Source organism: Corythoichthys intestinalis, chromosome 13, assembly GCF_030265065.1.
Source record: "Corythoichthys intestinalis isolate RoL2023-P3 chromosome 13, ASM3026506v1, whole genome shotgun sequence".
Taxonomy (NCBI): Eukaryota; Metazoa; Chordata; class Actinopteri; order Syngnathiformes; family Syngnathidae; genus Corythoichthys; species Corythoichthys intestinalis.
In genome coordinates, this window is record NC_080407.1 from 52,230,124 (window position 1) to 52,242,483 (window position 12,360).

A 12,360-nucleotide genomic window follows, 5' to 3' on the forward strand; every position below is an offset into this window, starting at 1 on the left:
TCAAATTTTTAAAAAGTCATTTTATTGAAACACAGTGGACCCTCGAGACACTTAACCCTTCATAGGGCAGTCATTTAACTCATTGGCCTGCCGCTAACTGCGTTAGACGTCGAATGCTGGCAATGACAGGCAAAGAGTTGAATCCTATTTTGAGTTATTTGAGGCCATAACCAGAGAGTATTTCTGGTTTAGTTCATTCATGTAATCGTGACCCGGTGTCCACATCTATGGACAACATGACCCAAAATGTGATGTCCACATATGTGGACGCCGGGTTGTTTTTTGTTTACTAAAAATAGTCACTTGCCCTATGAAGGGTTAAAGCGATGATTAATATTACAGTATAGCATTCAACTACAGATTGTCAAGCAGGCATTATTAGCTCATCAATTAGTTAAACGTACAGTATTTTTCGGACTATAAGTCGCCGTTTTTTTCCCATATTTTGGCTGGACCCGTGACAAACTCAGGTGCGACGTATATATGGTTGTGACATAAACTTTACTATCAGTTGACGGGACACGGGGCCGATCCGTAGGGGGCCTATTTTCAAAAACTTCAATTTTTTTCAAAACAAAAGCTGCTAGCGACCTAAAACCAAAACAGGCACCTCCCTTAGGCATATATGAGTCTAAATGAGCAGCGACATCAAAAAATTCTAAGTCGTTCCCTAATAAAATCCCAATTAATTATTTTTTTGTACAAGTATAACAAAACTTAAAACGGCTATAAAATTCTCAAATTTTACGCTTGATGCTCAAAAATCACCTATATTTTCAGGATCAATAGCAATATTTAACAATGTACGTTTTTGCTAAAAAATCACTAAGCTTTCTCATGAGAAACTTAATACTTGTGGAAAGCATTCAGAATCATAATTTTACTCAACAAAAGCAAAATTTGCATTTTTCTTTTCTATCTACATTCACAGCTTATTTAGGTTAAATTCCACTATTGTGTAGAGATACAAAATCCAACATGGCGGCCGTCACGAAACAGAGCTTTTTAAGTTAAAAATTCTTGTAAATAAATGGTTAAATTGTGGAATTTCTGTAGATATGAATGTAAAAGTCTAGATTATTGGTTAAAAGCAAAAAACGGGCAGTTATCATTCATCGTACCTAAATATTTCAAGAAAAAGTTACGGTATTGTGTAATCCAACATGGCGGCCGTCACAAAACAAGGAGCTTTTTGAGTTGAAAATTCTTGTAAATAAATGCTTAAATCACAGAATTTCTACAGATATGAACGCGAAACAGTCTAGATCATGGGTTAAAAGCAAAAAACGGGCAGTTATCATTCATTTTACGTAAATATTTCGAACTAATGTTACGCTAATTTTTTATATGCCTTTTTTCAAAGTGCATGCATGGTGTTATTTAATATAAAATTTACCTTGAATCCTTGACCAAATCACTCTTGAGACACTCCTGCCTTCTTGTATGCAGTAAAACCTTCGTCCTATTTCCACCTAAATCCAGGGTTAGAACGTAGTGTATGTTTGAGTTTATCACAGTGAAAGCCAACTCTACCCGGGTCGGTCCCCTACGGTCAGGCGTAGCGTAATGTCTGTGGGAGCTGCCATGTCAACTGATGGTGGAGTCTATGGTTGAGAGTTTGGTAAAGAAGCTATTTTGTGTTTTTTAGGCTATAATTTTTTTGAGAAATTGTAAATGGAACAGTTATGTGTGAAATTATTGTTGCCCGTCTGTGATGAGTTAGTCAGTAGAGGGCAGCCTTCAACCTCCAATGGCTCTTACTTGTTTCTCTTAATTGTGCATTTTTAGGTTGGTACAACATCTACTCAAGTGCGACTTATAGTCCAAAAAAATAAGGTAGATGATGGTACGACATGTTTTAAAATGGTGCACAACTCCGGGTATTGCTTTTTAAAAGTGGTTCTGGTCGCATTTCCTGAAGAAGGTAGTGGGCGGGGCCAAATGGTGGCAAGGACATCAAGGGCTTTCTTCAGCACTGGGCCCTACTAGCACAGTAGAAACCACGGGACTTGCATAGTCGTCATTGTTGGGAGTGCGCGTTCTGATGAACGTTCCGACGTTTGACATTGACACAAATAAAATGAAGGTGTTTAATGTTTGTGCTTGATTCCGACAGGCTCTCCGCTCGTCAGTTTCTGACCCACGGGAGCAGGAAGGACGCGATGGCTGCCGCGATGGCGAGGAAAACGACCACCAGCGGGGGCGCCAAAGAAGGCGTCCACGTGCGAGGTTCTGGAGCCGGTTCTCGCTGCTTTGACCTGGAGATGATAAGCGGTCTCACCTGCGAGATGCTCTCCTGCAAACAGAAAGTAAGTTCAAATCGTTTGAGGCAGTGCTTAATTAGTAAATTATAAGGTGCCAGAACGCAAAGTACATATGACAGCGCAGGGATGATGAGACGGGCACAGGTCCCGGAACATACGCAGAAAATGGTGTTGAAACGCATATTCCCACTTGCCATGCTGTGGGACTTACAATTTCAGATAATATCCATGGTATAAGTGTTATGACAACAATGTACAATTATTATTACCGTATTGGCCCGAATATAAGACGGTGTTTTTTTGCACTGAAATATGATTGAAAAAGTGGGGGTCGTCTTATATTCGCGGTCTACACATCATTGAAGCGATATTGTTCCGATCATGTTTTTTTGCTCCCGATCCGATCCCGATCGTTTTAGTTTGAGTATCTGCCGATCCCGATATTTCCCGATCTGATTGCTTTTTTTTTTTTTTTTGCTCCCGATTCAATTCCAATCATTCCTGATAATTTTTCCCGATCATATACATTTTGGCAATGCATTATGAAAAAAATGAATAAAACTCGGACGAATATATACATCCAACATACAGTACATAAGTACCGTATTTGTTTATTATGACAATAAATCCTCAAGATGGCATTTACATTATAAACATTCTTTCTGTGAGAGGGATCCACGGATAGAAAGACTTGTAACTCTTAAAGGATAAATATGACTTTGTATATTGTGACTAAATATTGCCATCTAGTGTATTTGTTGAGCTTTCAGTAAATGATACAGCAGCCATTTAACTTCTGCCCAAATGCATGATGGGAAGTGCAACCGTGACTGTGCGTAGGGGCACCAATTGATAAATCTTCTCTGCGTTTGGAAAGAACATAGGGTGTTAAGAAAATGATCAACTGCTACCTTTCTTCCCCACATTGCCTCCCATGTTATTTTTAATTGCTGAGAGAGGTATTGTAAGGCTTTAGCCATATAAAAAACGGCTCCAAACACTGTCAAAATTCTCTCTACTCATTATACGCTTCCTTTTAGTGCTTTCTATAGGTTAAACGACGTCTTTATAGATTGCACGCGACAATGCATGAGTGGGTCGTGCAGCGCATGTGTTAATTACTTAATGTGATTAATTAAAAAGAAATTAATTGCCGCCGTTAATGCAATAAATTTGATAGCCCTACTTTAGGCCAAAACTACTCTGGATTAGTGAAAGACATTTTGTCTGTAACGTTAAATACAATTGGAAAACAATTTAAATTTAAATATGTATACGTACGTATATGTATATATGTATATATACGTATATGTATATTAAAAAAGGCATGTCTGATATTTTTTTGCCGATTCCGATACTTTGAAAATGACGTGATCGGACCCGATCATGCCGATCGATCGGGACATCTTTAATAATCTTGATTGAGATGTACTGTAATTATTTTCTGTATAAAAATTAATTTGGTGTTCAAAAAGTCTTTTTTCAAAATTGAGTCTTGAAAACAAGGGGGTCGTCTTATTATCAGGGCCGTCTTATATTCGGGCCAATACGGTATTATTCTTGGGATTTGTTCTGTAAATGTATTTATGCATATTATTATCTTAAACAATTTGTAAAAATGTTTTTATATTATTATTATTTTCTGTACACGAGAGGTGCCGGATCTTCCCAAATACGTCCCGGAACGCAGGGAAGCCAAAATCCAGAGGTGCCGGATCTTGTTCCGGCAGGATCCGGCACAAATGAACCCCTGGTCTGAGGTATTCACATATTAAAACGTACCTCCAGGATGGTCCGGCTGTGCGTCCGATCCGGGCTGAGCCGCAAGTTCCATCGATGCGACGCGTGCGAGAGCCCGCCGTCGTCTTCGCTTTCAGTGGTGTCCTGCCGAGCCAGTCGCTGCCGTTTGCGGCGCCTGGAGCTGATCCGCTGGAGCGAGCCGGGTTCTTGGAGTCTGGAGGTAAGATGTTATCAGAAGCGCTCGGAAAGGGGAAAAGAAAACTGAAATTTCCGGTAAACCTCGCCATCACCACCTGCAGTCGGCGTCTTCTATATCTGCATCCGCGTCGCTTTCTCCTTGGGGGTCGGACAGCACGCATTCCTCCTGCGTGTGCAAGTTGGATATTTGACTTCTATAGCCGAATGCACTACAGCATAGAAATCATCACTATTGACGTGTCACTTGCGCGATGCCTTATCAGAGGGAGCCGAGCTTCATTTCGTAATAGCCGAAGACAGCACACGCTCATGTCGGATTTAAGCTTGGATTTACTCACGATTGGATTTAACTACGAAAGCTGTACCGCCTACAAACAGGAAGGATTGTCTCAGTAGTGATTTGTTCGAGGATTCAAGGTAAATATATTTTTCGTACCATGCATGCATGATTGAAGCATTTATTTGCAGGAATTTTCTTCTTTGTTTACACATGGATGCCGCTAATTTTCGGAACTGATTAGCCTCATAGTTTACTTTTAACCAAGAATCGAGACAGTTTTACGTCCATATCTATGAAGAATTCGGGGATTTGGGCATTTATTCACAAGAATTTTTGCCACATAAAGCTCTGTTTACGCCAGGCGGCCGCTAGCCTGATTAGCTAACACAGTAGCATTGTACTTTGTCAAAATACGTAAAATTAACGCTAACTGCACGGTTTCTTTGCTGTTAACCAAGGATCAAGACTGTTTTACGTCCATATCTTTGAAGAATTTGGGGATTTAAGCATTTATTCACAAGAATTTTCACTCTGTTTACGCCAGGTGGCCGCTAGCCTCATTCGCCAACATAGTATCATTGTACTTCGTCAATATACGTAAAAAAAACGCTAACTGCACGGTTTCTTTGCTTTTCACCAAGAATCGAGACTTTTGTACGTCCATATCTATGAAGAATTCAGGGATTTAAGCATTTATTCACAAGAATTTTTGCTCTGTTTACGCCAGGTGCCCGCTAGCCTCATTCGCTAACATAGTAGCATTGTACTTCGTCAATATACGTAAAACAAACGCTAACTGCACATTTTTTTTGCTTTTAACCAAGAATCGAGACTTTTGTATGTCCATACCTATGAAGAATTCGGGGATTTAAGCATTTATTCACAAGAATTTTTGCCTTGTTTACGCCAGGTGGCCGGTAGCCTCATTCGCTAATATAGTAGCATTGCACTTCATCATTACATGTAAAACAAACGCTATCTGCACATTTTTTTGCTTTTAACCAAGAATCGAGACTGTTTTACATCCATATCTATGAAGAATTCAGGCATTTTAAGCATTTATTCACAAGAAGTTTTGCCAGAAAAGCTCCTTTTACGGTAGGTGGCCGCTAGCCTCATTCGCTAACATAGTAAGCATTGTACTTCGTCAATATATGTAAAATAAACGCTAACTGCACGGTTTCTTTGCTTTTAACCAAGAATCGAGACTTTTGTACGTCCATATCTATGAAGAATTCGGGGAATTTAAGCATTTATTCACAAGAATTTTCGCTCTGTTTACGCCAGGTGGCTGCTAGCCTCATTCGCGTACATAGTAGCATTGTACTTCGTCAATATATGTAAAATAAACGCTATCTGCACGGTTTCTTTGGTTTTAACCAAGAATCGAGACTGTTTTACGTCCAGATCTATTAAGAATTCGGGGATTTAAGCATTTATTCACAAGAATATTCGCTCTGTTTACGCCAGGTGGCTGCTAGCCTCATTCGCTAACACAGTAGTATTGTACTTTGACAATATACGTAAAATAAATGCAAACTGCACGTTTTTTTGCTTTAACCAAGAATCGAGACTGTTGTACATCCATATCTATGAAGATTTCGGGGATTTAAGCATTTATTCACAAGAATTTTCGCCAGAAAAGCTCTGTTTACGTCAGGCGGCCGCTAGCCTCATTCGCTAACAGCATATAGTGTATAATGATAATAAAGGGCTATTCTATTCTATAATAAGTTGTGATTGTATATATAATGTATTAATAAACTATTTACTAGGGCTGTCAAAACTATCGCGTTAACGGGCATTATTTAATTTTTTAAATTAATCACGTTAAAATATTTGATGCAATTAACGCACAAATGCCCCGCTCAAACAGATTAAAATGACAGCACAGTGAAATGTGTACTTGTGTTTTTGAGTTTTGTCACCCTCTGCTGGCGCCTGGGTGCGACTGATTTTATAGGCTTCAGCACCCATGAGCATTGTGTAAGTAATTATTGACATCAACAATGGTGGGCTACTAGTTTATTTTTTGATTGAAATTTTTACAAATTCTATTAAAACGTAAACATTAAGAAGGGTTTTAATATAAAATTTCTATAACCTGTAATAACATTTATCTTATAAGAACGACAAGTCTTTCTATCCATGGATCGCTTTAACAGAATGTTAATAATGGTAATGCCATCTTGTTGATTTATTGTTATAATAAACAAATGCAGTACTTATGTACCGTATGTTGAATGTATATATCCATCTTGTGTCTTTCCATTCCAACAATAATTTACAGAAAAATAAAGCATATTTTATTGATGGTTTGAATTGCGTTTAGTTGCGATTAATTACGATTAATTAATTTTTAAGCTGTAATTAACTTGATTAAAAATTTTAATCATTTGACACCCCTACTATTTACATATTATTTATAATTGATTCTGCATTTTTTCCGCAAGTATTTTTCTAATATTAAATTGAGTGATTTATTAGCCATTGAAAACTTGCAGTAAATAAAACAAAAAAGTAAGTTGCTATTCTAGTCAAAAACGTACATGATATGTTAAATATTGCTATTGATCCTGAAAATATAGTTGATTATCTCTGCATTTGGTGATTTTTGTGCATCTAGTGTAAAATCTTAGACTTTTAGAGACATTTTAAGTTGTGTTATTCTTATATAACAAATAATTTGACTTTGAATTTTTTGATGCCGCTGCTCTTGGAGACTTATATATGGCTAAGGTAGGTGCCTGTTTTGGTTTTACATAGGTCGGTAACAGCTTTGGTTTTGGAAAAAAAAAAAAATTGAATTTGAAAATTTTGAAAATCACACGGATCAGCCCTGTTTCCCGTGTCATGTCAATTAGTTATGAAGTCTATGGTTAAAAGGTACCTCAGTTCCGTATCCCTCGGAATTACGGGTCATGATGATTGAGCCGAGTTTACCCGCTTCTGGGAAAAAAATAAGACAGCAAAGTTAGATGTCCGGTCCATTTGAATGTAGCTGTGAATGAACAAACGTTCAGAAAAAAAACCTTTTTAATCAAAATATTAATCTAGAAAAAACATTAAAATTAATGCATGCATATGATCAACTTTCACCGGCCACACAAAATGACGTAGAGGGCCAAATCTGGCCCACGAGCCGCGAGTTTGACACCAGTATAATAGGACTTTGACTACTGAGAACACGTGTCCTCGCTAGCGTCGATTAATCACGTGTCCTCCTGTCCTGTCCAGCGGTGCCGCACTCGCCTTACGTAACGGGCAACTTTCCACATCAGGACCGCACATGAAATGATGGCGCAAACGCTTCGAACCACGCAAAAGCATAGCACTTTTCTCGACATCCACGCCAGAGAACCGTTTGATGCCGTCTCGCTTGAAATAGCCACGTAGTAGCGAATCTTACCTCGAACACATGTGGAACACGCAAAGGGACCTAAAAGGTCAACGAGTCCGGTGCTTGAACGCGACGATGTTTGACATTGTAGCAAATCCCCCGTGACGTCACTCGTAGTGATGATTGACAGGTCTGGCCGAGGGCATATCGGCGGGATGCAGGACGGAATTGCGTAAGAGGATGAGCGGGTTTCAAAATAAAAGCCGAACTCTGATTCTCGTACGTGCATGATATTGAGTCAAAAGCGTGAGGTGTAAACGTTTGGGAGCTAACATGCCAGTATTAATAAATAAACACACTCGTAAGTCAAGACACTGTGATACAGTACTCTCCTTGCCCTCATCCTGATGTTACATTGCAGCGCCTTCGTGTGGAAGCACAATGAACTGCACCGCTACTTTTTCCCCCCCTCATTTTGAATCCTGCGGTCCAGTGCGGCTTGTCTGTTGATTTATTTGGGTTAATCGGTAACACTTTATTTGGCTGTGCCGTCATAAGACTATCATGGGCATTACTCAGTTCTTATTACACATATCATTCAGTGTCATCTGGCAAATTATGTCTCCCTTTATGTCCGGCTCAGATCTTTTACATCCATTCAAAAGTGAGATAATTTGCCGGATGACACGAAAAGACATCTGTTATAAGTAGGGTTGTTCCGATCATGTTTTTTTGCTCCCGATCGTTTTAGTTTGAGTATCTGCCGATCCCGATATTTCCCGATCCGATTGCTTTTTTTTTTTTTGTGCTCCCGATTCAATTCCAATCATTCCCGATAATATACATTTTGGCAATGCATTAATAAAAAAATGAATAAAACTCGGACGAATATATACATTCAACATACAGTACATAAGTACTGTATTTCTTTATTATGACAATAAATCCTCAAGATGGCATTTACATTATTAACATTCTATGAGCGGGATCCACGGATAGAAAGACTTGTAATTCTTAAAGGATAAATGTGACTTTGTATATTGTGACTAAATATTGCCATCTAGTGTATTTGTTGAGCTTTCAGTAAATGATACTGTAGCCATGCCCAAATGCATGATGGGAAGTGCAACCATGACTGTGCGTCGTGGTACCAATTGATATATCGTCTCTGCGTTGGGAAATAACACAGGGTGTTAAGAAAAAGATCAATTACTACCTTTCTTCCCCACATTGCTTCCCACGATATTTCTAATTGAAGGGAGAGGGATTGTAAGGCTTTAGCCAATTAAAAAAAAGGCTCCAAAGGCTGCCAAAATTCACTCTACTCATTTTACGCTACATTTTAGCTCAATATATAGGTAAAACGGCGCCATTACAGATTGAACGGGACAATGCGTGAGTGGGTCGTGCAGGGCATGCGTTAATTGTGTTAAAATTTAAATTTTAACGTGATAATTTTTTTTTTTTTAATTAATTGCCGCCGTTAACGGGATAAATTTGATAACCTTACCTTAAGCCTAAACTAAAGACTCTGGATGAGTGTAACATATTATGTCTGTAACGTTAAATACAATTAGAAAACGATGTTACCGGTTAATATCTTTTGGTGTAAATATCCCATAATACAGTGAGGACAGCTGCAGTTTATAGTCCAGTGCGGCTTATCTATTAACAAATGCAGTTTTCGCATCAAATTGGGTGGGTGGCGGCTTGTAGTCCAAAACTTTAGGTATTTGACCAATAGGCTACTTGCTTTTAAAAAAATATCAGATTACCACTTAAAATACTCAAACTCAGGATGCGCAACCTTCCCGCCATTGACAGCAACAGACGTCCAGTGGCACGGGAAGTGGTGTGAAAAAAAGCGCTGCAGCACCCCCTGGTGTTGGGGGGAAAAATTGTTATGGTAATTTTTTTTTTTTTTTTTAAAGATAAAAATACATATTGAAACTAGGGCTGTCAAACGATTAAAATTTTTAATTGAGTTAATTACAGCAAAAATTAATTAATTGTAATTAATTGCAATTCAAACCCACTATAAAATCTGCCATATTTTTCTGTAAATTATTGTTGGAATGAAAAGATAAGACACAAGACGGATATGTACATTCAAAATACGGTGCACAAGTACTATATTTGTTCATTAAAACAAATCAAAAAGATGGCATTAACATTATTAACATTCTCTTAAAACGATCCACGGATAGAACGACTTGTAGTTCTAAAAGATAAAAGTTAGTACAAGTTATAGAAATTTTATATTAAAACCCCTCTTAATGTTTTCGTTCTAATAAAATTTGTGAAATTTTCAGTCAAAAAATAAACTAGTAGCTCGCCATTGTTGATGTCAATAATTACACCATGCTCACTCATTGTGCTTAAACCCATAAAATCATTTGGACCCAAGCGCTAGCAGAGGGCGCCAAACACCAAAAAACAAGTAACAAGTGGACATTACCTTGCTGTCATTTTAATCTGTTTGAGCGGGGCGTGTGCGTTAATTGCGTCAAATATTTTAATTTTAAAAATTAATTAACGCCCGTTAACGCGATAATTTTAACGGCCCTAATTGAAACAGTAGTGTATTTAACTTTTGGGATTAAATATGTTTTTTTATTGGTAACATGGTCACCACCTGACACCTTGCTTGCAACCAAGTTACGTTGAATAAAGTGCTATAAAAGTTAACTATTGACAGAGGAGGCGTTAACGTGGAGCAAAAACGAATTGATTTTTTTTCTTTACAAAAACATTTACATTTTTAAAAATTAAATTTGAGGTCGAAAATGACGACACAAAGTTAACAGCAGATTTAAACCTTGGAGTACTTAAAATAGCTTGCATTGCTGCCATATTATGTTTTTAGTTGCTGTTGAGCTGCCTTTGCTGTATATTCATGTGCAATTTATTTGAGTGTTGAGAAAAATGAGTGTTAAACCGAGTCTTATTAGACCTTTTAATTTTCAAATGTATTAGTGTGTCATTGCACTGTCTCGTTGTGGAGATTTGCATTATAATACATGGGCGCTTTTATTTCAAAACAAAAACTCCAACACACACTGTAGGTGAAATAGAACGCTGTCTTTGTAGTAGCCTAGCAGTAGTACGTAAAGTAAACAATCGAGCTTGCGTGTGTACGGCCGTTGTGCATGCCTTGTAGGGAGAAAAAGCGCGAGCATGAAAAATTTGGACTGAAATGGCTGGTTTTGGATTGGGAAAAACAAAATAAGATCCTCAGTGCCCCTGTCCAAACCATTTGAACCGGAAGCCCTCCCACCGTCCCTTGCCGCGAATGGCAACAAAGGGGACACACGTGTGAATGTTGTGCGACACTGGAGTTACGTCACGTTAATCTGTCCGAGCCGAACAGCTGGCAGGCGACGTCTCCGATTACAAAATGGGTGCAACTGCCTGCTCGATCGTTAACCTGATGGAGAGCAGACTTCCGCCTAAGCAGCCAAATTCAAAGCACCACCATATTTCTGACTTTTATGACATCAGGACCTCAAATTTAACAGGACGTTATTAGAAACACATAAAATATTGCCATTGATTTACAATTCTATAATATCTCGTACATGTTTTGACCTACGGAGGGCGCCGTGTTTTATGCACGCAATGAACGCTCGGGGTGATGACATAGTTTGTCACTGACCAGATGAACACTACTGCTATTCTGCAATTCCTTTTACACGGCGAGACGTCCAACACGTGCGCACATCGGTTAAAAGTGGCGAGTACTTACTATTTGTGTTTTTATTGAGTCCTTTATTACCGTATTTTCCGGACTATAAGTCGCGTTTTTTTTTTTTTTCATACTTTGGCCGGGTGCGACTTATACTCTAGAGTGACTTATTTGTGTTTTTATTAACACATTATTTCCAGTATATGATTTCATGATGACGTTTCATATTATTTTCACACTACTGTAAACCGTCCACAAGAGGGCGCTCAAGACCTGTGTTGGTAATTTCAGCATAATATCATAGATTGAACGCGACAATGCGTGAGTGGGTCGTGCAGCGCATGCATTCATTGCATTAAATATTTTAACGTGATTAATCTAAAAAAATTAATTACCGCCGTTTACGCGATAAATTTGATAGCCCTACTTTAAGCCAAAACTAAAGACTCTGGATGAATGTAAGACATTTTGTCTGTAACGTTAAATACAATTAGAAAACAATTTAATTAAAAAAATATATGTATTTATCAAAAAAAAGGCATGTCCGATATTTTTTTTGCCGATTCCGATACTTTGAAAATGACGTGATCGGACCCGATCGATCATCTTTAATTATTTTCACTCATAATAACGTTTATCTTTTAAGAACGACAAGTCTTTCTATCCATGGTTCTTTTAATCACCTCTTCCATTTCATATCGCAAAAAAACTCCTGCAAGTTTGATAAGAATCCCTTTATTCACCCTTGAGTTATCTTGACCCAGAACAAGATCATTGATATTGCATGTCAATAATTGAAAATGTTTATAAAAATAAGCACATATGACACTGTATTTTTATTTTTTTTTAAAAA

At 38.1% G+C, this 12,360-nt stretch overlaps 1 protein-coding gene across 1 annotated transcript; it reads right to left on the reverse strand.

The window, feature by feature from the left end:
* Nucleotides 1–18: 18 nt before the first annotated feature.
* On the reverse strand, nt 19–8,111 carry si:ch211-63p21.1 (uncharacterized). The gene is made up of 5 exons (XM_057855403.1): nt 7,892–8,111; nt 7,373–7,431; nt 4,298–4,368; nt 4,047–4,218; nt 19–2,296 (listed from the first exon to the last, which is right to left on the reverse strand). Exons 1-5 carry the CDS (start codon nt 8,109–8,111, stop codon nt 2,129–2,131), a joined length of 690 nt encoding a protein of 229 aa, XP_057711386.1. The 3' UTR covers nt 19–2,128.
* Nucleotides 8,112–12,360: the final 4,249 nt, after the last annotated feature.